The following is a 25529-nucleotide window of genomic DNA, read 5'->3' as shown; positions in this document are numbered from 1 at the left end:
GGCTGGAATTCTAGCTAAGAATTCCCACTGGGATGAGATTCCTTTTCCATGCTTGGATGTGAAGATCAGTTTCACAGTGATCACCCAGCCGTGTGAAACTTAACTTAAAAGGATGGTGAGCCATAGTCAGTAGTTGCCGCTGTATTTAGAATAGTTTCACCACTTTTCTTTGTCATCAGGCAGCCTTTGCTGAAGGTAAAATGTTATTATATAAGCCAAATATCACTCTCACCAAATCAACCAAACTCCATAGGCGAAATCAGTCATTTTATCTCACACAACACAAGAGTTGCTGGTCTACCGCTGCTTCAGTTTGTTAGTTTGTGTCACTGTGTGACTTCCGTGGATTCAAACTATCCTTTTAAAACACAGAAGTCACACAAACACACTAAAACTGATGCAGCGGTAGATCTGAAACTTCATGTTCTGCAAGGTAAAATTACTGATTTTGCCTATGGAGTTTGGTTGGTTTGAAGAAAGCGACATTTGGCTTGTATAGTGGCGGTTTCCTGTCAGATAATTCTGTCTGTCTGCAAAGTAAAGAGGTCAAAATATTGCCAAATATTCAAATAATCTTAACTGTGCCTGTAAAGATAGGTGCACATCAACACAGTGAAGAGCCTTGAGGCCTTGTGCAGTCACAGGTGTTGATTATGCTGCGACTAACATAATGTTACACAAAAGACCCAATTTTTCCAGGGCCCCCCATTTCCTGTCACTTGTACTATTAAGTTAACAAAGACTAACCCCCCCCCTGCAACAGTGAATGGATAGACCATCTGTAATACAGTAGCGGCAGAGGAGGAGGTGGGGGGGGGGTCAGTGAGAATCAGCCACCTGCCATTGTCAAAGTCACACTGATTAATAGCTGCCTAAGCTGCTTACACAAAATGTACAGTGAGAGAGGTAGCAAACAAAAGGGACAATTAATGAATGAACAATGAGGCAGGCTGCTCGTGTATCATAGCAGATCAGAGAGAATATAGGAAAATGGGTCATGGAGGAAAGTGGTGAGGAGATAAAGACTGACAGACTGAGGTGGTTATGTAGACCCTATTAATCACATCTGACCTGATGAAAAACATCTCCTGAAAAACATGCTTTCAAAAGCAAAAAAAAAGATCATGTCGAAGGCTGGTTTCTGTCCCACAACTTTCCTCAGATGCTCAACAGTTCTGCTGTTATTAAAAGAAGCAAAGGTGTCAGTTTCTCTGATTTCTGTAGCCTCGGTAGACCAGAATGCAATGCAGCCACAACAAGACAGTACTGAGTAAAGAGTGCAACGATCACTTGAACTCAAACCTTGCACTTACTCCAAACACCTGCAAATTATAACCCACAGGTAGATGCAACAAGCACAGAGCAGCTGTCTGATGGTTGCTGAAAGGTAATCTGGGAAATGTAGGAAAGCAGACAAGGCAGTTTAAGGGACAAGTACAACTAGGGCTGCAACATTTGTGCATTTTCCATAACCTAAAGTTGAGAACGCTAACAATCAATGAATCATTATTAATTTGTAATATACAAAAAGGCATGCTTTTTTTTCACACTTTCTTTTGTCTTGTTTTCTTCTCATTGTTTTCCAAATGAGGCACAATTTCTAGACTATCATTAATTATAAATTAATGCAGCTTTAATTGGCTAAATTCTTAAAGGCGACTGATTGATTAATCAGTGATCATTAACATCCCTAATTATAATTAGTGTAGGGATGGGAATCAAGAACTGGTTCCACTTGTGAACTGTCTCCAAACTGTGTGTACTACTGTTTTTTTTTTTTTATCTATGTGAGCATATTTTTCTAACGATTTTGCAAAACAATGATTTCAAACTCGTGCATCTACGCAGCTGTAAACTTGCAACAAGAAGGAGTCGCGGCAGAGAGGAAGAAATGGTCCAAAGTGCGGCTTCATTTCATGAAGAGGAGGCCTGCCTTTTTTCTATGCAGAAAATTGATCAGGAAATCAACAAGGGAATTGATAAAGAATCAGACAGATAATCAGCACTGATGATGGAATTGGCATCAATAAAATCGTATCCATTCCCATTCCTAACATCAACATAAAAGAGCTCCTGGAAAATGCTAAAGAAAACTGTGAATCAATAATATCCAGCAATGTAAAAGTATCTAAAAGTCAAAGTGGGCTTTTCCTTTAAGAGTCTAAGTCCCACCTGTACTGACCCGTAACTAAAAATGTATCCTATACACTCCTGATGCTGCCAAGCGCTTCAGGAGAAAACGTTCACCCAATGGCACAGATATAAAAACTAACATGGGAGAGACACCCGATTGTAGGTCAATCTTTGCCGTTTGTATCTCTAACATGTCTTTATATAGCGGTGTGTGTGTGTGTGTGTGTGTGTGTGTGTGTGCGCCTGTGCGCTTGAGTGCACCTGCTGAACGAGGACCCAGATCATGTATTATTGCCCTGAAAGGAGAGGAGGGTGCCCTCCTTCTGCCTACTCCAATCAGCGCTGCATCCAGAGGGTGGAGGCTGCGGTTGTCCGTACATCGGTTTAGAGCAGACGGATGATATGACACACCTACACATCTCCACATGTTTATACATTTCCTTGTGGTGGATATATATTAAAGGGATGCAGTAGATGGAAGGCAGCACACCCTAAGATTAAGAAGCTGCAGAGCACCGCTGCAGGAAGCTAAGCAATGTATAAGGGCTGCAACTATCGATTACTTTTTAATGATCATTCATTTTCTTGATTAATCATTTACATGTTGTTAAAATTGGTTAAAGATGTTTCCCAAAGCTTAAAATGACATTCTTACTGGCACAGAGGATGAAGGAAACCAGGAAATATTCAGATCCGAGAAGCTGAAATCAGAATTAGGACACTTTTTGATGATCTATTTGATGAGACAGGTGAGTAGGAGAGGGACAAGGGCGACTCTCACACACTGCGTAATTTGCAATATTACATTTATTTGTAATGTTTCTGTACCAGACCTTCTTCAGTCAAAAAGGAGTTTATTTGCAACTTTTTTTTTAACTTTAATAATTCTTAAGAAAATGTCTCGAAATCATTAAATCATTAGCTGACGATTAATTTTAAGTTCCAAACTAACAGATTACTTGACTAATTGTTGCAGCTCTAATTTGTTGCTGCGGACAGGTTCAGCACTAAAACTACCTATAGCTACCTAAAGAAAAATTAATCCTATCAGATACAGCTGCTGCTTAGCCTCCGACACCAGTACTCTTGCAGCTTCCCCAAAATGTGGGCATGTCGACAACCATCTGAAGACACTTACTATGGATAAGTACCTCATACAACCACACTTCAAATAATCGAAACTATTCCTGTCAACAACACAGAAACGAAGGCATAAGAGAGTTAAGCGCATGTTTTTCTTCTCCTTACTTACAGAAATCCATCATCACAAAAGAAAAGGCTGTTTGGATCCCAAACAAATGATTTCCTGCCATAGAGGGCATTGATATCAGTCTCTCAGTGTTTATGAAAAGGCCAACAGGAAGAGCAGCCCTCTATCTAGAACAGTGGAGGTTTTGCAGGCTGCAGTCGAAGCTGGTTAGCCATTTGTCTTTGTTTCCAAATGGCAGGGGCAGCTGCCACCAAAGGTCAGCAAAATGTTACCAGAACAAGGCCCTATAGTGGCTGCGATCACGTGCCTGTGACAAGTGGGGGGGGGGGGGGGGGGGGGAGACACACCCAGGTGGAATGACACGCACATTTTCTCTCTCGTTTTTACTCACAACACACCCATAACGTGGCATCTTGTTTGGCATCAGGGAGCTGGGAGCTGGTGCAGCTGCTGGCTCTTTTTCCAGTTTATTCTCCACTCCTAAACCAAAGCCAAGGTAGCTCCTATCAGTGGGCCCTATCAGGTTACGCTCTCCCCTCCAGCTCTCCATCATCAGGGTGTGTTGAAGCCTGCGTTTGAAGTGCCATCCTCCCCCTGCCCTCCTTCACCCACCTACACCCCCGGCTGTAACCCAACCTGGGTATACTTAACACCATCGCGGTCTCGTCTCTGGAGCTTTTGTGCAGAAAAGTCTTATGCCCAAGGACATGGCTGGCTTGGCTGGATGGATGGATGGATGGATGGGCGAGGTCATGGCTCTTGCAACTTGCACGACAGACTCAGTAAAGTGCTGACAGACGGACAGACCAGCACGCAGGACATGCTAACACACAAACCAAGAATAGCATGCAAATCTCTCCTCTCCAGCGCGCACACACACGGCCTCTGGGATCACTCCCCAAGCCCAAAATTTCTTTGACAACTGTTTTTCTCATCTAATCAACTACATCCCAAGGAAATCAAGCATAGAAAAAAAGAGGATGAAAGGCAGGAGAGGGATGGAGGGAGGCAGAAGGGTTTTTTCTTCCCTTCCTCTTTTGGCAAAACAAGACAGAGTGGTTGAATGAGAAAACCATGTTTCTGGTTATGTATTTTGAGCTGGTGTTTCTTCCAAAATACATATATACGCTCTCTCCTGAGGTTCTCTTTTCAATCGCCTCGAGAGAGAGAGAGAGAGAGGGAGAGAGAAAAAAAGCTGACGGTGGAGAAGTCCTTACATGTGCTTTTAAACAGAGGCAGTGAAATGACACGCTCTGCTCTAACATATGTTTTACCTCTGTGGCTGGAAATTTAATCCATGACTGAGCTTTTTATGACTGAGCTGCCTGAATGCAATGACTTAAGGACTATTAAGTCTACTGAGCAAATATCTTGTATGACATGATGTGCGTGTCCGCTGCTTCTTTTTAAGTTGTTCATGTGTTTGCACCGATGAACACACACAAAAAAAAAAACATGGCAAAAACAGTAAAGAGCCTGGATCCACTCGGGGTTTATGACAGATAAAGGAAGTTTTTCCTTGCCACAGTGGGAAAAACTTGGTTTAGAATTGGAAAAATATTGTAGAAAAACTGTTGGTTTTACCTTAAGAAACAGTAGAGTCCAGGCTGCCTTAAAATTTTAACTTGACTGGATTTGAAATGACAAAGTAGGCTAAAAGAGTATGTGACAGTTTTTAGCATTTTCAATACCTCAGTACTAAACCAAGAGCACCTGAGGTGCATATTCTGTCTGGGGAAATATTACAGTATGCAAGCACTGGATACTATGCCAGAATAAATATCCCACAATGCAATGCAGTAGTGATGACAACAACATGACAGACAAGGGCGGACAGTGACCGAGGCAGCTCAGGCCTAATGTCAACAAAGCTTAAATTTAAATGCAGGCAAGGTTTCACTTTGCTAGGCGTAATAGATTTTTAAAATTAGTTCATCGTCGGCACAGGTTACCATGGTTACGTATCTCCAGCTGGCAATAAGACTCTCGGGAAGTGATGTAATAGGTGATGAGCAGTGTGTCCAGACTCATCATTTCAAGTAAAAACACTTCAAGCTAGAAGTTTAAGTAACTTGAATGAAACCATTTATGTTGTTCTTAGCTTATAAATTTGATATAAATGTTAACAACTCAAACATGCACTTGTTGAACCTAAATTATACGATATTGCTGCAACTACAAAGACAAAATCTTGATGGAATTCAGCCACAGGCCTGAATAAGTGGCCACAAACATCAAAACAGAGGAAATATTTTCAAAGCCACCATTTTACATAACAAGTTCATGATAATTAAGATCATAATGGGACACAGCACAGGAAACAGACACACAATAAAATTGCCCAAAGGAACAAAACACAAAATATCACTGGGTTCTCCAGATGTGCCTGTGGCATCACTTATTTTGTGTCAGCAAGTGTCAGTAAAATGAAATCTGACTCCAAACTTCCTTCAGCAAAACACATGACATGCTTAAAGGCATCTGCCCGAGGGGAAGCGACCATACGGCCAGCAGTTATTTTCAACCCATTAACTGCACTGTAAACGAATGGGTCGCATTGTTGCCGCACTGTCTCCATGCCCAGAATAATGTGCTTCTAGTCTAGTGCTTTGTAGATGCAAATCAAGCGTGCCTTAAGGACACAGACGGTCTATTATAATGCCACTGTGGGGAATAAAGGCTCGGCCAAGTGGCTTCTTAGTGGCCTTTTTTTTTTTTTGAGCAAATAGTTTGTTTTGTGTATTCAAAGAGATACAGTTAAAAAGCTGCCCTCGCCTGGCCTTGGCAGTGTAAATAAAGCACACACATGCAGAGAATGTTTATTAGGTGAAAACCTGGGCCCGGCCCATATGGTAGGCAGCCAGACAGTGGCATGGTGTGCAGCCCCTCTGCAAATGACCTTTGAACCCCACTGTCAATGAAGGGTCATTATCTCTCCAGTGTTAAAAGTCTGAGAGGAGAAGATAGCTGGACCTCAATGGAGAGGACTGTTCAAGTCACTGATATATATCCAAAGACATCCACTGGTCTTTTTCTGGATAAAACCCCCTAAAAAGTCCGTATTTCTCAACTGATTTCAACGTGTCATTTTTATATTCAAGGGCTCATGATCATCTAGGTGGAGTAAGTTAGAAAAACAGACCACTGAATACAACACGACTCACTGAAATTGAAAATTCACAGGCCATTCTTGACTGGATCAATATGGAGCAGGGGCGTGAGAAAATATCAGTACATTTGAGAACTGCGATATTAAGTTTTATGATATTGTGTTGATTCTCAGAATTTATGCATTTGGTGGTGTTAATGCTTTTTCTTAATATTAGATCTTGCTTATTCTTGCAAATACAATGGCAGAATATGCAGGCAACGTTGATGCATGCAGCAACGGTCCAAAGCTCTCCATGCACTGTTCATAATAATATGAATAACAGAGTAAACAGTGTTACTAATGATTAATTAAGGCCCTGTTCCATTTAGTTTAACAGAGCCTTTCCAGTGAGCACAAAAGCACACTGACTCTGTTTGACCTGAATGGGTCAGAACCTTAATTAGTACCACTGGTAACACCTGTGTTCATATCAATATGGCTGCTGTAAAAAAAAAAACGCCTATTTACACTATTTTAGTCACTTGGTTATTTCTGCCAGTGACACACATAATTTGTTTGAGTTTTAACTTTTCCACCATAAGACGTTTTCTGAATAAATAAAGCTATAAAACTACAACTGCTGTAAGCTAATTTCCCCAACTACCGCTAGCTAAAGAGGATGCTAGCATTAAATTGGGGATAGCCACTGGTCAAACTGGCGGCGTCATGAATCCAACAAAGGGAATTATAACAGTGATCAGGAGACAGATGATAATCAACTCAACCAGGCCACATTAAAACATATTCCCACTTAGATGGCATATTTTTAATGACATAAAATGTGGTTTTACAAAAAAAAATCACCGGCGAAATATAAACATCAGCGCGACAAAACCATCGGCCATTACCGGGAGCTGATAGCCTCCTCCCGCTGAACAAGGGTGGAGACTACTCTACATCTCCCCTCGGTTCAGTCAGAGGTGCAAGGGAGGAAAATGAGGTTGAAAATAACCCCCAGAGGTCAACAACGGCTAGGCTTTGCCAACACAACTAACAAATACAATCCAACAATGGGCTCATGTACAATTGCCTCTCCTGTGAAAGAGCTGCGGCTCTTTTCCAAGTCGGCCCAAAACGCCGCACGCCCTTTCTCTCTCCCCCCCCCCCCCTCCCAAAAGAAAGGGATTGTTCAATGGCCGCATAGGGGGGCACACAAACCCCCCCATTGAAACAGCACTGCCACACCACGCACACCCTCTTTAACACCACAACAACACCTTCAACAGAGGCTTGTTTCTTCATACCTAAGTGGAAGCATGGTAAACACACAGTATACTCATATGTCTCCTTTTCCAGAGGGCACAATCTAGGATGGGCTGCTAGGATGGGATAATAACCTGACATTTATGATTGACATTTACAGTCCGCGAGAAGTCATATTTTAAGAGAATAAAAAGGGCGTTGGAGGATTAAAATATGTCGGAATAGTGAAGGAAAATCCACTTACAGCCAAACAGGATTCACAAAGAGGCTCCTCTCTTCTCTTCTCTTCTCCTCTTCTCCTGTGTTCTCCAATGGCAGCAGAGATCCCTGCCCTCGGGGGATAAACAAGAAAAACTCCCGGTGTGATGTGTTTAGTTGTCTGTTTTAAAGGTGAATTTAGCTAAAAACTGCCCGTTGTCTTCATGTTTTCACACGCCGCCTCGTCTACACACACAGACACAGCTACAGTCCCATTCCCTTTCCCATTCTTCTCTCCTGGAGCTGCTGAGGAGGGAGACACGCTGCGCGTCTCCGTCGTTTCCTGTCCAGCCCAGATCCCAGCGCTGCCTTCACGTCCTGTCGGGAAAAAAATAATTATTGGAGTTGTTATTGAGTTTTCTGATGATTAATACTTGAAAACGATTGTTAAAACAATCAAATGTAAGGTAAAGGTGTATTATTTTATCTATTTTTTTTTTTTTTTTACATTTTTCAAACTTTCATGTTTCTTAACACGTTACTATTTTATAACCACTGTCGCTACTTTTATTTAGTTACGCCTTACAATGCCGATGTACGGATTCCTGGAGGAACTTGAAGGCAGCAGCAGCATCCAGTAGCTACTCCCTGCAGTCAGTGCCAGTGGATTAAAAAATAAATAAAAATACTCTACTATTACTACTACTACTACTACTACTACTACTACTACTACTACTACTAGGAATGATTTTTTTTGTTATATTTATTTATTTTCAAATTAATAGACTAAATTTAAAAAGTACTTAATTTATTTCATTTTAATGTGCAATAGAAATTATGAAATAACTATTTATTCATTAATTAATATTTCATTTGCAGATTCTTCTTATAATTCCTCTTTTTGGCAACAAAAAGAGGAATTAAAAGAATCAGGAATTACTTTATAACTTATTTATAGATGTATAAATTAATTTGTCATATTCATTCTGATATTTATTGTATACCTGGTTACTAATTAATGAAATACTTTATGACCTTCTCTGTGACTCTGTCACACATAAACATGAATAGAGCAATATAAAGTTGTAATTATAGCGTCACAGATATACTAATAAAGTTTTTAATTTATACCTAACTGAACAATAAAGATAGAAATTAATACATTTGTTTACAAATTGATTTATTAATCTATGAATGTATCGACTAAATTAAAAGGTACTTCATTATTTGATATTTTAATAGGCAATTAAAATGATAAAATCCCCTTTTAATTTGCATTATTTATTGATAGATTAATATTTACATCTTTTTGTTGCCCATTAAAATATCAAATAATTACCTACTTTGTCATTTATTCTATTTATTTATAGATTAATACATTAATTAGTCATATTAATTCCTATTTTTATTTCACATGCTTTATATCATGTTAAGAAGATAGTAAGATGAGGGAAGCAGCCACATTTAACCACACTGGAGCTCTGCATGGCCTCTCACTGATGCTCACTTTTAAGTCACCAGCCAAGTGGGACCTGCTCCAGATTAGGAGATTATTATGTGTTATCCATATGGACACATGGCATTACTAACCCGGCAATCCCCCCTCATCCATTTTCCGAGTTAGATTTACAAATAACATTTTGGAAACACCCTAATCCCCACTCCAAAATCCCATGAATCTGTCACCATGTGTTGCCACACAAAATAAATATTTTCCCCCCTTTTTCGGCCTCTAATCCCTGCTCGAGGCAGTTTTATAAAACAGGAAAAGGCAATGAAGCAAAGAGAAATATGGCTGCAATTGATACAAGATTGTGACCAGTAACTGTAGAAAACTACTGTCAGCAGCATGCTTTTCAAAATAAAGTGCTTTGTTGCCATCTAGTGGACAAAACGAGCCACTGCAGGTTCAACTCAACCCCATTTTGTGGCTACAGACATGAGTTTTTAAATCAAAGATCAAAGATTCAAATTATGTTTCTTGATATTGCACCACGGGGAGGAAACACCTTCTCTTATCGCTGATATTGCTACACAGCACAAACACAGTTCTATTTTTCTCACTGACATACATTTACCATGCCAGGATCTGCACATATGACTCATAAAGTATAAAGACACTTTCTTTTTCACTTCAGTGACACATATTTTCTCTCTTTGGGCTGTTTTTTTTTTTTTTTTTTTTTTTGCAATGCAGTGACACTTTTGCAGTGACATAAACCAGGTTCAAACCTGTTCAGTATCTGTTTGATAAGCCTTTCCATATGGTACAGCGGGTCGTTGCACTATCGGTCGCTCACTTAAACACACAGTCATTTGTGCAGTTAAATTGTTAAATTACTAAACACACAGTCAGTCATACAGAACTACTCCCTTTACCACAACCCTTGCTGAATTTGCACATTTTTTTTTTTGCAGAAATTAAGCAGTTTGTATTTGTTGCAATGGACCAAATGAAAAATGCATGACCTGACATAACCTAACCTCACCCAACCCAACCCAACCCAACCTCGACCTCTAACTGTCACTGCTACATCATTATTCTCACGCTGTTTGAACACGTACAGCCCCAACTTGCTCTATTGCTCCATGTTAGTATGGTAGAGTGGGGACGGTTGCAACAAGTCTTATTCCTCCAATCTGTGACATGTTAGAGTGATGACACTCATACTGCATGTACTCAGTTACACAAAAGACACTGCTGCTGTGTTCATTGAAAAAAAAAAAGTTTTGAAGGAATGGAAGTTTTTTTTTTTTCAAAATCAAAAATATCAGCAGGGGACAGTTGCAGAATTTCTTATTCCTCCAATCAGAAACATGCTAGAGTGATGATACTTACACAGAAGACACATTACTTTACTGAAGAAAAAGCTGTAATCAATCAAAACTTTTTTAGTTTTAACCCTTGTTTTGTTGACTTCTTTAGCACGTGTCAAAGTCAATGTGTAGTAACTGTTATTTGATAAATACTAAATAAATAAATATTAATATAATATGAAAGAAAAAAAGCATATTTCCAGAATACTGACTGAGACAAAAGTCTCAGTCTTTTAGTGAAATTAATTAGTGAATTAGTGAAATTTAATCTCTCCCTAGGGTTGGGGTCAGCTGCAACATCTGCTTTCAAATAAATATTGCAACTATCTGTCATGTGTAATCATCTTTAAATGGTTTGTGTAATTAGCAGACAGATGTAAGTTTAATACAGAAATATTTGGTTGGTCTAAATATGCAAAAAGCTTCCCCCATTACAGCTTTTTTAAGTAACATCTTTGAGTGATTGCTACTACGACAAATGTTTGCACTGTCATGCAAAATATGTTTTTTGTTCTGGTGAAGGTGTTTATTCTGTCTCCACACCACAATATAACTATAAAAGCAATTTCTGAAGAGATTGCGGGTGTGAATGCCTCAAGCTGAAGCCAAACTGCAATGCTGCCTTGAATATAATAAAGTTTTGAATGATTTGAATGTTTGAATGTATGTAGAAAGGCTGATGCCACACTGAATAGCTGCCATGAAAATAAATTAATATTTGAATTTAGTAAAATATTTGAATTTTTATTGAAACACAACTGCGCTGACAATAAATCAATATTTGAATTATGTAGAATATTTGAATATTAGTTAAAAAAGCCAAAGCCACGCTGAATAGCTGCCTTTTTAATGAAATGATATTTGAATTAGGTAGAATATTTGAATGTTTGTTAGAAAGCTGAAAGAACTAAATCTGAAGAAAGAAAGGTAACAATTTTACATGAAGCAACTGAACCTTTGAATTTATTGACAGTTAAAAAAGACTGCAGTCTAAAATGTCCAAAGTGGACACAGAAAGACACAGACAGACAGAGAGACACAGACAGACATGCAGAGCAACAGACAGAGACAGACAGACAAAATCAGCCAATCGCCTGTGAGCAACAGCACATTCAATTCTAGACAGACAGAGAGACACAGACATTGAATCGGTTTGAATCGGTTGAAGTTTGTGGAAGAAGAAGCGTTCCCAAGTTTTTGTTGAATGGGATTTAATAGGGATCGGAATTTTAACGTTGAATATTTCGGAAAATATGAATGTTACAGAAAATTGAAGAGGTTTCCAATTGTGTCCTAATGAATCTGAATAAGTTGAAGTTTGAATGGTTTGAATCAGTTGAAGTATGTTGAAGTTTTTGAAGATCAAAAAACATGGTGGAAGAATAATAATAATATAATAATAATAATAATAATAAAAATAAAGAATTTTGGTAGTAGAAGAACATAGGGTTTGAATGATTTCAGCATTCACACCCAATAAAACACACTGCAGCTTCCATAATACCTGATCTGTTAGGGACAGAGGTGTCCTGCAAAAACCTTTTATTCTACATGAACACATGACCGTAAAACTGCATATATCAAAGGTCACAAATTCTGTCACAGAGTGGAAACTTGAGAAGAGGAGGAGTTTCTGCCACACAGGATGTTTTCCTTCAACAGAGGACGTGTAAGGTTCAGTCACTGCAGCACCGTGGGAGTGCTTCAATCAGAGCACAGAGTGAGGATATGATGCGTTACAGTCAGAACAACGCGTGCGGGGAGCCAGGCTCGATGGTATCAGGGTAAACGGATCAGATCTCGCACATTTTGATGCAGTTCGCCCGGGGAGCTTCAGGTTTTTAGGTGATGAGGGAGAGCCTCTTTCTGCTGGAGGCCGCTTCACGCTCTGGGTGCGAAAGATGAAGATGAGTGCCTGCTGGATGTTCGTCATGATTCTCATGGGCTGCAGATCATCTCATGCCTCTCAGAGCACCTGCGTCTGCACTGGTAAGCCGTACTGCACTTAAAAGTCCAGCTTTTAGCCACTCACAGGCTCACAGTGATATTCAGGCAGTACGGGAGACAAGGGACAGTTGCAACACTTTCTCTCAGTTACTCTGCCTGCTGATTACCAACTCGATTTAAAGATGATAATATTTGCCACATCGTTCACAGTATTTGAATGGAAGAAGTCAAATGTTGCGACTGACCCCAACACATTAAAAATACATTAAATTTCACTAATTAACTTTTGCTTTTGTCTCAATAAGCATAGTATTCTGAAAATGTGCATTTAATGTTATAGTATTATTTTTTTATTTAGTAATATTTATCAAATAAAAGTTTATTTATGAAGCATAGTCGGTGTGAAGAAGTTACAGATGCTATTCAGTCTATATTTCAGTGTAAGACAGGAAAAATATAAAAATGTGCAATGCAACAATCTTATCAAACATGTGCATTTGTATTTGGATGAATTATCCTTCTGTGGACGCCACAATAACTTGTTTATGTTGTAAAATACAGTTGTATGGTCTGTTTTGATATGACTGCTTCGCTTGCTTATGCATTAAAATGTCAACAAATGTGAGGCATCAGTTATATATATATATATATTTTTTTTTTTTTTGTCCAGTTGCCTTCTTACATTGTCCCAAATATTTCAAAAGATGTTCAAATGCAAAATGTAAAACATGGGATTGGTCAGAGAGAGAAGAAGGAAGTCATGAGACTAAACATTTTAGATTTTCAAATGGTGGTTATTTAACAGTGAGGACAACAACTCCCATGATCCCATGCCTCTTCACAAAGTCTACGTCTTGTGTTGTTGTTTTAATGTGAAACTCCTAGAGGAAGAATATATATATTGTGCATGTAATACATAGAAAATGTCAGAACAGTACAAGACAAGACAAAAAAGTGCTTCCATACCTCTTAAACAAATTTTGATAATTGTTGCTGCAGATGTTGACTGTCGCTTCTGTCTTTCTGAGCATGTGCAGTACGGGTGTCATCACTCCAGCATGTTTCTGAATGGAGCAGTGAGACTTGTCGCAACATCCCCTGTTACAACCGCCCCCAGCCTACCCTCGTTATCACCAAGAACGCTAGTAATTAGATAGGAATTACTGCAAGTTTACTTTACAACACACTTTTTCCTGTGCATGTGCGGTTATAGTGGGGCTGTGGGTTTCATTTGTAACAACTGAGGTTAGCACCCTCATAACTGGTGTAGTAAAATGGAAAATTAATGGATTTTGAGAGTTTATTGTGGAATTTCAGCAGTATTATCAGTAGATACTCAGGACGGGTATTGAAACTACTCTGGCTGACAGTTTCGGTTAAGTTTGGGCGCATAAAACGTGGAAAGTTGAGTTGTAAGGTAGCTCAGAGTGAATGTTTATCTGTTGATTAGGACCTGAGATGACCTTTGACAGGTGACAGTTGAGACACAACTTTAGATTCGGCACAGAAGGCATCAATTTCAACCCTAATCGCACATCGACCACAACCTCGTGAGTGGTATACTTGAGTCAATCTGCGTCTGACTCAAACATGCCACTCACATGGCAAATTTCTTGTCTTTCAGGTGAAATGGGAGGCTGGTTAAAAGAAGTAAGTGTGCCTAGATGTGCTGTTATCGAACAAATTCCGTGTGGGGGCGAAGTTGTTGGTGAAATGACGAGTTTGAGTTTCAAAGCCAGGGGAATCAAATGCAAATAAATCAATCTTTTGCAGGAGTTGTAGCAAGACACCATTTCCTTTTGCAAAGGTGTCTGGTTACAGACCAAGACGCAGACATCCTGGCTCGGTTTACAGCAACAGCAAACACAATCTCTTTCTATGTCAGCGTGCTTTAAAGTCAAGCTGTGCCGCAGTTTTCGCAAGAAACATCTACTGTCAGAAATCAGACTCAAATTGCGCCCCTAATCATTGTCACATTTCCCCCCCAGATGAGCCGTGGCGTGTCTGTGTCCCCGCTGGAGGCGACGTGCAAGTGCCCTGCCCGAAGCTGACTGCCGATGAAATGAACGTCAACCTTTTTTGGGGCGAAGAAATGATTTACAACCATTCATGCAGCCAAGCAGATACATGTATATCATCAAACACCAGCCTGGACATTGAACTGCATAAAAACACAGAAAAGAAATCAGCCAGTTTCAGGCTCACTAACGTGAACGCCAGTAGCTATGGGCTCTACAGATGTGAGGGCACTTTGACGTACCCTCCTCCACTTAAAACAATACGAAGCGAGAGCATCCTGGTCCTTATAGACGGTAAATATACCAGGGGCTCATCTATACCCTGTTATTTGGCTTACACACTGTATAATCCAGCCGATTGAATACTTCCTAAACACGTCTCTTCCAGGATACCAGTGCAAAACAAACTGCAGTAATGTTACAACAGCTGCAGACCCAGAACATGGATTTCACTGGATTTGGGTTTGTGGATTAACCAGCATGTACAGCATAATGGTCACCATCGTCGCCATCGTCTTCTGGGTAAGTTATTCCTTCAAAAAACAGATAATACAGATAAACCGATAAAAAAAAAGCACACAGAGGTTTTGCAGCAACATATGCTGCCATCCAGACTTGTTCAGTTTAGTTTCACTTCATATTTTCCCGCTGGTCATTCACGTCCCGCCTGCAGCGGCTCTACGCCCCACCAGTGGGCCCCGCCCCACAGTTTGAGAACCACTGGTATAATATAAAATAAGCTTGGACCTGACATGACTTTTGCGCCTTTATGTTTTTATGGCGGATGACGTTTTCGGGTCGTCCCATTCTTCAGAACGCCGTGAGGGAATTTCTCAAAGATGAACTGATTCAGTTTTGGTGGGCAAAGGTCAAAGGTCACTGTGACCTCATGTCAGTCCCATTCTTGTGAGCTTGCTATGTCAAAAAAGTCAAAAAAGCCTTTGTTGACGTGACTAAACACATTTTTTGTCAGTGTGACCTTATTGCACACGAATATCAAACAGAGTAAAATCGGGGGATGACTTCTTACATCCAAAAGGTCAAAGGTCAACTTCACTGTGACATCATAATGTTCAGGGCGATATCGTGGTAAGACATACGGCTGCTGTCTAACATTCTTCACGTCTTTCAGGTCAAGCTGAGGAGGACGGATTCCCAGAGTGACTACATAAACACCAAACCCAGAGCAACCAGGGACCGCAAGAAGAACAGACAAAATCCTATTCTACCACGACACTTCTGATGGGTGACGGACGGGTATCGTTTGGATTTGCTCGATACAGATATTGATACTAATACGTATCGATGCTCCTATTGATACGAGCCATTATTTGGTGGTAAACATAAAGACATTACATGAAAAGATGGGAAAACAGTAATGTTATCTATTATTGCAGAAATAAGTTAAACTGAGTTACTGTATTTAGCCAGTGAGCCCACACTTTTAAACTTTTTCCCTGTTTATGTTTTTGTCTATGTTCAGCTGTTTATTACATAAATACCGACAGCAGCATCGTTTGTCCAGGAGCTTATCAATATTCCAGTACTGACCAGTCAGAAACCAGTACGAGTTCAGGATGACTTCTCGATGCCCATCTCTACTTCTGATTACTTGTGCATCAACACACATTTGCACAGCTATTCCCTTTATTTCAGACAGCAACATGGGGGCGTCCTCGTGCGTAAATAAAAATGGCGTGTAGATTTTGGAACAACAAGCGCTGCCATCCAGACGACATCCCTGCTTATTTTAGCAAAACAATGCAAAGACACATTCTGCACAATAACTCAAAGATCTTATCTTTGTATTCGGTTGTTTTTATTTATGTTCTACACCCTAACTTTTTTTGAATCATGGTTGCTGTAGCTGAGAAGCCCTGAACAGAACATTATTGTGAGTGAGATTGTGTTTGTCAGTAGTTTTGCGTTTACACAGCAAAAGTAGCAGTTTCTTTTTACAGTTGTGTAAAAAAAATAAAAAAATATCTTACCCAACAGTTTTGGTTTTGCTCACTTCCTGTTTCACCCACTCACTGTCTCTGCCTGTAACACACAGACACACACACACACACACACACACACACACACACACACACACACACACACACACACACACAAATCTGTAGTTGGAACCCCTATCTCTGTGGTCGAAACAGAAGGTGGTGTCATAATAAGGGGATTGAACCACAATGAAAGGGTTCCCATTGTGTGGGTAAGATTGACCACAGTTTTTAAATGGTAAAAAGCAGCCGTTGCAGGTTTTAAAAACCAAAACATCAAACTGCAGATTAACATCACACCTAACTTTCCATTTTGCACTTATTTCTAAGAAATCAGACCGTGTTCTCGGACAGTTAACATCACTGAGGCTGATGAGAAGCAGATATACGACAGGGAGAGGCACGCTTTGAACAATAACAATCTGCACCGTTTCCTGTCTTCCTCCCTCGACTTCTTCTCCCTTCCTCGTGCTTTTTTGCAGATGTGGCTGCTTCAAAGGGTTTCCACCTTTACCTCGCTCACCTTGCAGTTTCTGTGCAGTTTCTGCAAGAACCCGTACTGGTTTGATCACTGGTTTTGCGCTCAGCAGCGGTATGGTCTTACTCATCAACTACCACATGCATCAGCAAGATTAACATACTGTTTCTGTTGGCTTTTTGAGCCTTTTAGGGACTCTGACAGACGATTAAAAAGAAAAACGCTCACAATATCAGACTGTTTCCTTCCCACGCACTCACTCTTCTCAAGAACACTCTTCTTTTACAAAGTGTTTATTTAAATATTTTAATATACAGCTTCAAATAGGACAACAAAATCTGTGTGTTTGTGATGATCGCACAGCCTGTTTTGGCTCCTGGCATCCATCAAACACTGACATCTGTCTTCAAGACTCCAGTCGCTCCGTTTCAGGTCGCGTGTCTGATCTGTGGTGTTCTGGAAAAATCCGTCCCCTGAGGATCTCCGTCCTCTTTTCCTCGGAAATGGACTGCAGCTCCGGCTCTATTACCTGGAGAACAGGAGCAGGATAAACCTCAGTGACGGAAATGCAGTCATCTTCCATCGGTGGTAGTGTTTGTTTGAAGACGTATAAATGTATAAATGATATAAAGGTATAAATGATCTACCTGTGTGTTTTTGGGCGCATGTGAAATTAGCATTAATGCCCCAGTAATACCATGTAAGGCTACAGTGAAGTGTTCGTTCATGAAAAAAGGCATCGAAGAGTAAAGTTCTGCTTTCAGGGATCAATAATTAAAGGATTAAAGGATCTGCGAAAGCCAAGGACAGGAAACCAAGTGCTTTTCATGCCGCGTTACGTGAGGGTCAGAAAATGGTTTCACAGAAAAAAAGACGTCTCGCTGCAGCCAGCAGCGATCGATGACTAATGAAATATACAGTCATTAGTGCAAAAATACATATCAAAGTTCTGAGGAAAAAAAGCAGTGACAATGTTCTAAATGTAGCGTACAATTAAATTGTTGTTTTTTCCTTTAGATGCTCCTTTTTTATGTGGCTGAAATAAATTTTGCTGCTGACCCTCAGTTTTGCCAGACCGGGCAGTTTTCAGCTCAGCTCGACAGTTTTGGCTGCACTGTCCGCAGTAAAAGGGTTTGAGTAAACAAGGTTCGGGATGGTTTACTACGGCTGCAACTAAAGATCATCTTCACAGTTGATTAATTGGTCGATTATTTTCTCGATTAATCAAGTAATGGTTGCAGAAATAAAAAAAAAAATACTCACATTTAAGAAGCTGAACTTCTTTTCTTAAAAATTACTCAAACTGATTAATCTAAATGTAAATAATAATGAAATATAATAATAATAATAAAGTTGTTTTGCTCAGTCATTGCAGCTCAATGGTTTATCATGAGTACATTAAAAATTTGTTCGTAAATTGCATTCCTTCAGTTATGTGAGCGCATCCAATTACTCATCACAGCTTTGATATTACAGAAATTTTCTTCATTCTGTTATGACGTAATATAAGTTACCATCATTACCACCCACCTGTGGTTTACCCTGTCACACACATTTCCTTTAAAGGAACATGCGGCTGATGGCAGGTTTAAGTAAGTTAATTAACAACTTTATCATATGAATAAAGCTTCTTGCATGTAGAAATTATTATTATTAGTAGTTGAGTTTCAGTAACTATTGGATTTTTAGGAAAAGAAAAGCCAAACTCAAAGTGTGGTGATCTCTGAGTCTCACCAGCACAGCGTCATATCCCAGGATCTTCAGATGGCGAGTCTTGACAGCCACAGGACCACGGGGATTGGACGTACCGTAGCAAAAAGGCTGCGGTGCGCAAATTACCGCAATTCTAGGACATGGAGACAAAGGTTTCTCAGCTTGAAAAAGGTCAAAATTTAAACGTGGATACAGACATGACAGGATGAAAGTGGAGGTTTGGTTGTAAGAACCTGAAGACAGAGCAGACTGTGGCTTTCTTTACACTGAAACGGCGCTGTGTTTGTTTCGTACGTCTGACTTCCTCTGACACAAACTTTAATCAGTATAGTTTGCAGTTACTTTATCCTTTTTAAATGAATCGATAACATTTTTAGAACAGGCATTTTGCAAACAAATAACAAATCACGTATTGTTGTATAATTAATATATTTCTAATTTTCTGTACGTCGTACATCATCAAAAACTATCACAAAATGCACCAGCAGTATCGCAGACCCTGTTAACATTTAATCAATCTGTAACAGAAAATGTAGATATCAAAAACTGCTTTTTAACTTTTTTTAATTCCAAGTCAACATATCCATAATGTAACTGTGTATAGCTGCAATTCTAATTAATATCTACAACTCAATTCTCACTGGTCAAAATTCAGTTCTGACCAGTTAAAATTAAATTATTATTAAATCTGCTTGGAATTATAACTAGTAAAAATGTTGTTTCAGATATTTAGAATTACTTTTTATATCAAAAATACAACTGTAACAAGTGAAAATTATATTCATGCCAGAAGCAATACCTACAGTTTTTTTTGTTTTTTTTTTACATAATGTCATTATAGATATCTTTAATGAACATATCTGAAATGAATATACTAATAAAAGCAAACATATCTGTCAGGGTTTGTTGATATCTGATGAGTGAAAATTATATTTCCACTGGTCACAGCTTTTTTTTTCAACATTGTAGATATCGTTATTAAAGTATAGTCATTATTCTTTCCAGTGAAAAGAGAATTGCTGATATCTATAATTAACTTTAGTCTCTGTATGTGAAAATATATATTGTAGTTTGTCCTTTTTTTTTAACTTAACTTTACTTATCTTAAATTAACATCTCGCCATGTCAAAATGACACTTCAACATGGCGAAAAGTCATTTCCAAAAGTGAAAATTAAATTACTCCTTTAATCAGCCCGACTGATTAAATGTTAAAAGGGTTTGCCACGCCAGCAGCCTAAACAGAAATCTAGTTAGTCAAAGACCTGAATGACTGATTTAAGATAAAACAATTTAGATCAGTGAGCAGCAGTGAGAAAGACAGATATGAGTAAACATGTTATCTAAAATGGAATGACTACTTATGAGAGTCACTGTGAAGGAGTGAACACCTCCGTGCATAAAATGTACAAAAGAGTAAAAACAAAAAAACAGTAAATTCAACGTTATATCAAAGTTATATCAAAGTCTGTTAATTAAACTAGATATACACTGCACTGCACACACACAACTTTATTAAATTCTATAAAATATGTAAAAGTAGACAAAGTTTGAAACTTTTTTTCATTAAATCTGCTGATTTTCTGCTCATGATGAAGTTTTTTTTTTGACACAGGTTATTCAACCATCCTTTAAAGCTGTTTAAAACCTTGTCGCTCAGTAAAAGTAAGAGACTGAAAGACGTATTAGATTCATCTCAAACAAGGCACAAAGTTCATCATCACCTTGTATTATCTTGACGCATGTTATTAAAATCATACACATTTTAAACACTTAAGAAATGAGAAATAAACATATTTAAGTTGAGTTAACAGGACATCTTATTGTTTTTATTTCCTCTTGTCAGGAAAAAACTACAGAACGTTTTTGTCTCATCACAAATGAGAGAAAAATTGTGCATTTTGGTTGAATTAACAGGCTCTCATTTTTCCCTCTAATGAGTAAAACAATAGGCACTTTTTAAATCTTAAATTTGCAGAATTTCTTCCAAAGTCTTTTATTTATTTGCTGACCCAAATAAAATCTCCTGTGGGTCTCGACCGAGTCTTTCGGAGTAGCTGCGCTAAAGCAACTCAAGCCATTGTGGCAATAAATGCAAATACGAGCAGCCGAGCTTTTTCAGCACTATTTTACGCCCTAATGAGGTCTTTCCGAACTATCTTATGTGGAAATGTGTGAATGACTGTGCGCACGCTGGTGTACGCAGTCACGGCGTGCGTCAATGCCCGACACTGACGGTGCAAAAACCAAACATCCTCCACCTGCTTTCACAACATCACACAAAAACAAAATATGCAAGTAAAAGTATGCAAGCTAAATTTCTACAGTGAGTCTGTAGACTGACGCCGATACGTTACCTTTGACTGCTCTCTGCCGGAGAAGAGGCTGCGTCTGCAGGAGCCGCTTCAGTCTCACAGGTTTGGTTTGGCAGAGGTTTTGTTATTACAGCATCTGAGAGTGAACACACAAGCATCACAGTTTCACAACTAACCATTTAAGAGTTAAAACACAGAGACAATGAACTGATACCAAACCTATTACAGGAACAGAAAATAATTATCTTGACACTCTAGCTTGACTCTAGATTCTGTCTTCACTAGAGTTGATTCATCGATTTGATGTCAAGTAAACTAACAACTATTTTGATCATTTTAAGGAAAAAATGTTCAAATTGTCTGATTTCAGCTTCTCAGATGTGAATATTTTCTGGTTTCTTTACTCCTCTATGACTGAAAACTGAATATCTTTGGGTTGTGGACTGAAAAAAGACATTTGAGGCTTTAGGAAACAATCTGTTAATTTGTTAATTAGTTGCAGCACTAGTCTTTACCTATGAGGTAGAACCTCTCCACCTCCACCATCTCCTCTAGCCTTGCGTCCGCCTGGTCCCCCACCACACTCCGCAGGCTCTGCGAGAGCCATGGATTCTCTGATGGACCGCCGAGGTCTGAGTCTCCAAGGGCAAACTGTGGGACAGCCAGGGGCCGAGGTAGCGGAGGACGGTCAAGACGGAGGCACAAGTCCACTGTCTGAAACATTCTCTCCTGGTTCTGGAGGAACTTGGGCGCTGACGAAGAAACACATGGATGAAATTAGAACGAGAAGTGGAAGACAGAGAAAAAGAGGAGAATAAAAAGTCATTTGTCTCACCAGTCATCCTGAACTGCTCCAGCATGTTGCTCTGCAGGAGCTGCTCCAGCGGTGCAGAGGGGAAGTGGCCCAACAGACACAGATGGTAAACAGTCCTTAACAACTCAATGCCGGACATCTTGGGCAGATAAGAGTCCAGAGCCTGGCTGAGACTGTCCAGGAACCTGGAACAGCAAGATGAAACCCAACAAACACGTCAAACCTTGAAAAAAATTATGAGAAATGTTGGTCATGGTCATCACAGAGGTCTCATTCTGCTTCTAGAGATGCTAAAAGCCAATTATGTATTCTTCCAGAAATGTTCTGACAGACTGAAACAAAACTACTTTCAGACATTCAGACAGTTTTGCAACTTTCCAAAAAACAGGAATCTGATAGTTACATTTGTTTTGTGCAGTTATTTTTTTAATCCACATTCTTCACATTCTGATCTTGCCTGGTGAACTGCACTGACCGCCTCCGTGTTGGCAGATATGGGTCAAATACGTGGGTCATTGTTCCCCCTCTGATCTCCACTCCTACCTCTTCAAACCACGGTGACACAGTGCACAGTTCAAAAGTGTGCTGAACCACGGGATAATCCATACAGATCATGGATTAAATACAGATTTAAACTTGTGCATGAAGGGTCTGTGTATGAGTTAACAAATGGAGACCTGTGAGTGACCTACGGTTGTCTTTGCTGCTGCAGATCGTGGTTTAGGGAGGAGTACACCTTGAGGACGCAGAGGAGGTCTTTAAGGGTTAGGGGATCTGGATTGGCAATCACCCTCTCAGCGAACGCCTCCATTAAGGCATCGGGACAGAAGACGAGGCCCTCCATCACAAACAGGAAGAGGACCACCTGAACGGAGAGACGGAGAAAGACATTAGCTCTTATCCATGTTTTTTTTTATACTTACTAATATATTCTTGCTGTCTGTGGCATTAAAGATATTTAACATCACATAAAAAGGAGTAACAAAACAGTTGTTTGTTACAGCACCTGTTTGTTGGTCCATATATCTATCGTAGAGGTGACATAGTCTGAAATGTCAGTGAGCATATCCAGGTCTCTGTAGCGCAGCTCCTTACAGGACTGCAGAACTGTGAACAATCTGTTGAAGGGGATCCCATGGAGGTTTTCTACCAGAGAGGAGAGAGAAAATTGACAAAACTATAAAACAAAAGTCACTTTATGAGTGTTATATAATTTTTCAAGCACCCTCGACTGATACTGTGCTGATAACTCTGCAAAATATATTTTTTTAATTAGAGAAGATAATTTCTGCAAACTCTGGAAAATCTTTTCCAATTTTCTAGCTAGTCATTACGAAATGCATGTGTTTCTTTGAAATAATTCAAAGCATTTATTTTCATTTTATCTTGTGGAAAAGCTTTTACCTGTGATCTTCTTACTGCAGACGTCCAGCAGCGGTTTGGAGTAAAAGCCCATTGTGGCCATAGTGGAGATCATGTACTGGGTGTTGGGAAGGCTGAACTGGTCTGTCATTGATAAAGCCTTCGCCTAGAGGAATTAAAGAGTGAAATGTTTCTATTTTCCATAAACAGTCAGAATATCCTCAATAAAAAAAACTACAACCATTAAATCCTGCAATAATCAGACACTGTACAGACTGTAAACTGTGACCACAGTGGGGAATCATATTAACACGGATATGAAGACCAAGTGTGGTCAAAACATACCTCTAGTTTCCGTTTGAGCTTCAGTGGGGCATCTCTTCCCAGCATACGCATCATGGTCTGGAGGGCCATTACATTCTTGATCCCTGGAAGACGGCCCTCAACTACCAGCCTGGGACACAGAGCATAATAAAGAGCAATGTAACTACATCTGACAAAAGTAGTGGTCAGAACCAACTGCATTTAAAACATAAAGCCAAACAGCTTCTTTAATTTTTTTTCTGCTCAGATTCCTAAATTCTGATACTTATACTTGATCCATATGCATCACTGCATTCTGACCTCATGCCCTCCTTAAGTGCAGCGACGTTGGGGATGCTGTGATCCATATTTTCCAGACACGAAGCCAAGATGGACAGGTCCTTCTCATCAAAGTCATTCAGTTTCTCCTGTTAGCGGACAATAAAGGGTATTACAAAACACAACACAGAAGATTAAACAACACAACAAAAATGCTGCACACAATTTTTCACTGCATACCTGGCAGGCTCGGAGGAAAGTCTGGACCACACGGCTACGTTGGGGAACACCCAGTTTGACTATACTGATGAGAGAATAAGGTACGTCTTCGATCCGCATGTGCACCACACTCTTCATGGCCTTCTGCAGCAGCCTGTCAAACGCAGGATGCTCAAACATCAGCTGCAGCTCGTATCGCCGCTGCTCATCTGACATCTTCTTAGTGGTGGACCACATGTGGGTCAGGCTGTTGCTGATCTGTCGGACTGTGGGCGAGTACTGACAGGTGAGGTCCAACACGTCTGATGGGGAGCCGCAGCGCTGAAGGTGGTCGGCGAACGGGGACCTCCTGTGTCTCTGCCTTGGGGCTGTCTCATCAGTATGGTCCTCAGCTGGCAGTGGAGACAAGAGATGCTCCTCACTGTGAGTCCTGTCCTGTGAGTAAAACCTCACTGGACTGATAAGAGTCCCAGCCAGACATGACTGGCTTTGTCTTGTGCCCCAGATGTGTGGCAGCTGTTGACTGGGGGAAGATGCGTCTTTGATTGATCCTGTCACAGGGAAGCTGCGCTGTTGCCATGGTGACCTGCGGCCGCAAAGGCGTAGGAACCGTCTCATGACCTCCTCTGTCATCCACACAGACATTCTCTAATAACTTATGGGACGTTAAAGAGAGAGAAAATACACATAAGAGACTTTGGTGTCTTTAATTTCAGGACAGATATCTACTATAGATGATTAATTACCCAACAGTTTCGACCTTACAATCCTGGCCACATAAAGTATTAAATGTAAGTAACAGTTAGTTAGTACAAATAATGTATTACAAAGTGCTATGACAAAACTGTGAACAAGGTCAACACGCCTGCTCATTCAAGTTAAGAAAACTTAGCTAACATGAGCTAATGTTAGCAAGTGTTAAGTCGTGTCCCCTACCTTACTCTTAACTGTGGAGACGTAAATACAATTGTCAGACAGTAACACTTGCTGGACGGTGTGACATTTGGCACAAAAAGGTTGGTTATCGAAGAGACAGACAGCTAAAATAAGAGAGTCCACTCCGTGTTAGCTAGCATCGTCATGTCTAAAAGTGAACCCTAAATTTGCGAAACTCTCGCGAGACTTGCACTCATTGTCTCTTCAATATGCACCCAATAAAAACTTATTTTTTATATATATAACATATCAACGCTGTTGTTAACATTTGGGTAGATTTACGAGCATAAACCACTTGGTTAGAGTCAGAGAAAATAATTTGCGGGGGTTAAAATGATCACTCTCGCGAGATCTTTCGCGGGTCTGGAGTTCCATTCTGGCCTCATGCATGCGCTGCTTCGTGCTGTGTGCGCCGCCATATTTAACCCCCCTGT

General features: G+C 39.9%; 3 protein-coding genes across 6 annotated transcripts in view; 1 reads left to right on the top strand and 2 right to left on the bottom strand.

The window, feature by feature from the left end:
- The window catches only part of raph1b (Ras association (RalGDS/AF-6) and pleckstrin homology domains 1b), a 48306-nt gene extending 40085 nt beyond the window's left edge, over nucleotides 1-8221 (bottom strand). For 2 of the 4 annotated variants that reach the window (XM_084713295.1, XM_084713297.1), the window contains exon 1: nucleotides 7942-8221. The gene's annotated coding sequence lies outside the window, so the exon portion shown is untranslated. The remainder of the gene's footprint in view (nucleotides 1-7941) is intronic. The other 2 variants (XM_084713296.1, XM_084713298.1) reach the window with 1 other exon arrangement.
- A 4155-nt stretch (nucleotides 8222-12376) lies between these two features.
- Nucleotides 12377-16355, top strand: LOC146304857 (T-cell-specific surface glycoprotein CD28). The gene is made up of 4 exons (XM_084713792.1): nucleotides 12377-12701; nucleotides 14648-14971; nucleotides 15066-15199; nucleotides 15810-16355. Exons 1-4 carry the CDS (start codon nucleotides 12614-12616, stop codon nucleotides 15918-15920), a joined length of 657 nt encoding a protein of 218 aa, XP_084569918.1. The 5' UTR covers nucleotides 12377-12613; the 3' UTR covers nucleotides 15921-16355.
- Nucleotides 16356-18956: 2601 nt separating this feature from the next.
- fastkd2 (FAST kinase domains 2) lies at nucleotides 18957-25300 on the bottom strand. The gene is made up of 10 exons (XM_084713791.1): nucleotides 25096-25300; nucleotides 24181-24814; nucleotides 23983-24089; nucleotides 23704-23812; nucleotides 23401-23524; nucleotides 23003-23142; nucleotides 22689-22861; nucleotides 21698-22181; nucleotides 21225-21318; nucleotides 18957-19001 (listed from the first exon to the last, which is right to left on the bottom strand). Exons 2-8 carry the CDS (start codon nucleotides 24802-24804, stop codon nucleotides 21734-21736), a joined length of 1725 nt encoding a protein of 574 aa, XP_084569917.1. The 5' UTR covers nucleotides 24805-24814; nucleotides 25096-25300; the 3' UTR covers nucleotides 18957-19001; nucleotides 21225-21318; nucleotides 21698-21733.
- Between the last annotated feature and the right edge of the window lie 229 nt (nucleotides 25301-25529).

Source organism: Lutjanus erythropterus, chromosome 24 (genome assembly GCF_056507025.1).
Source record: "Lutjanus erythropterus isolate fLutEry1 chromosome 24, fLutEry1.hap2, whole genome shotgun sequence".
Lineage (NCBI taxonomy): Eukaryota > Metazoa > Chordata > Actinopteri > Lutjaniformes > Lutjanidae > Lutjanus > Lutjanus erythropterus.
This window is presented reverse-complemented; position numbering and strand designations above follow the sequence as displayed.

Coding starts and splice junctions, on each gene's coding strand:
- LOC146304857 (XM_084713792.1), top strand. CDS start 12,614: ATGAAGATGAGTGCCTGCTGGATGTTCGTCATGATTCTCATGGGCTGC. Junction 14,972..15,065: donor CATCCTGGTCCTTATAGACG/GTAAATATACCA, acceptor CGTCTCTTCCAG/GATACCAGTGCAAAACAAAC. Junction 15,200..15,809: donor TCGTCGCCATCGTCTTCTGG/GTAAGTTATTCC, acceptor CACGTCTTTCAG/GTCAAGCTGAGGAGGACGGA.
- fastkd2 (XM_084713791.1), bottom strand. CDS start 24,804: ATGTCTGTGTGGATGACAGAGGAGGTCATGAGACGGTTCCTACGCCTT. Junction 23,813..23,982: donor GCACTTAAGGAGGGCATGAG/GTCAGAATGCAG, acceptor TCTGTGTCCCAG/GCTGGTAGTTGAGGGCCGTC. Junction 23,525..23,703: donor AGCTCAAACGGAAACTAGAG/GTATGTTTTGAC, acceptor TAATTCCTCTAG/GCGAAGGCTTTATCAATGAC.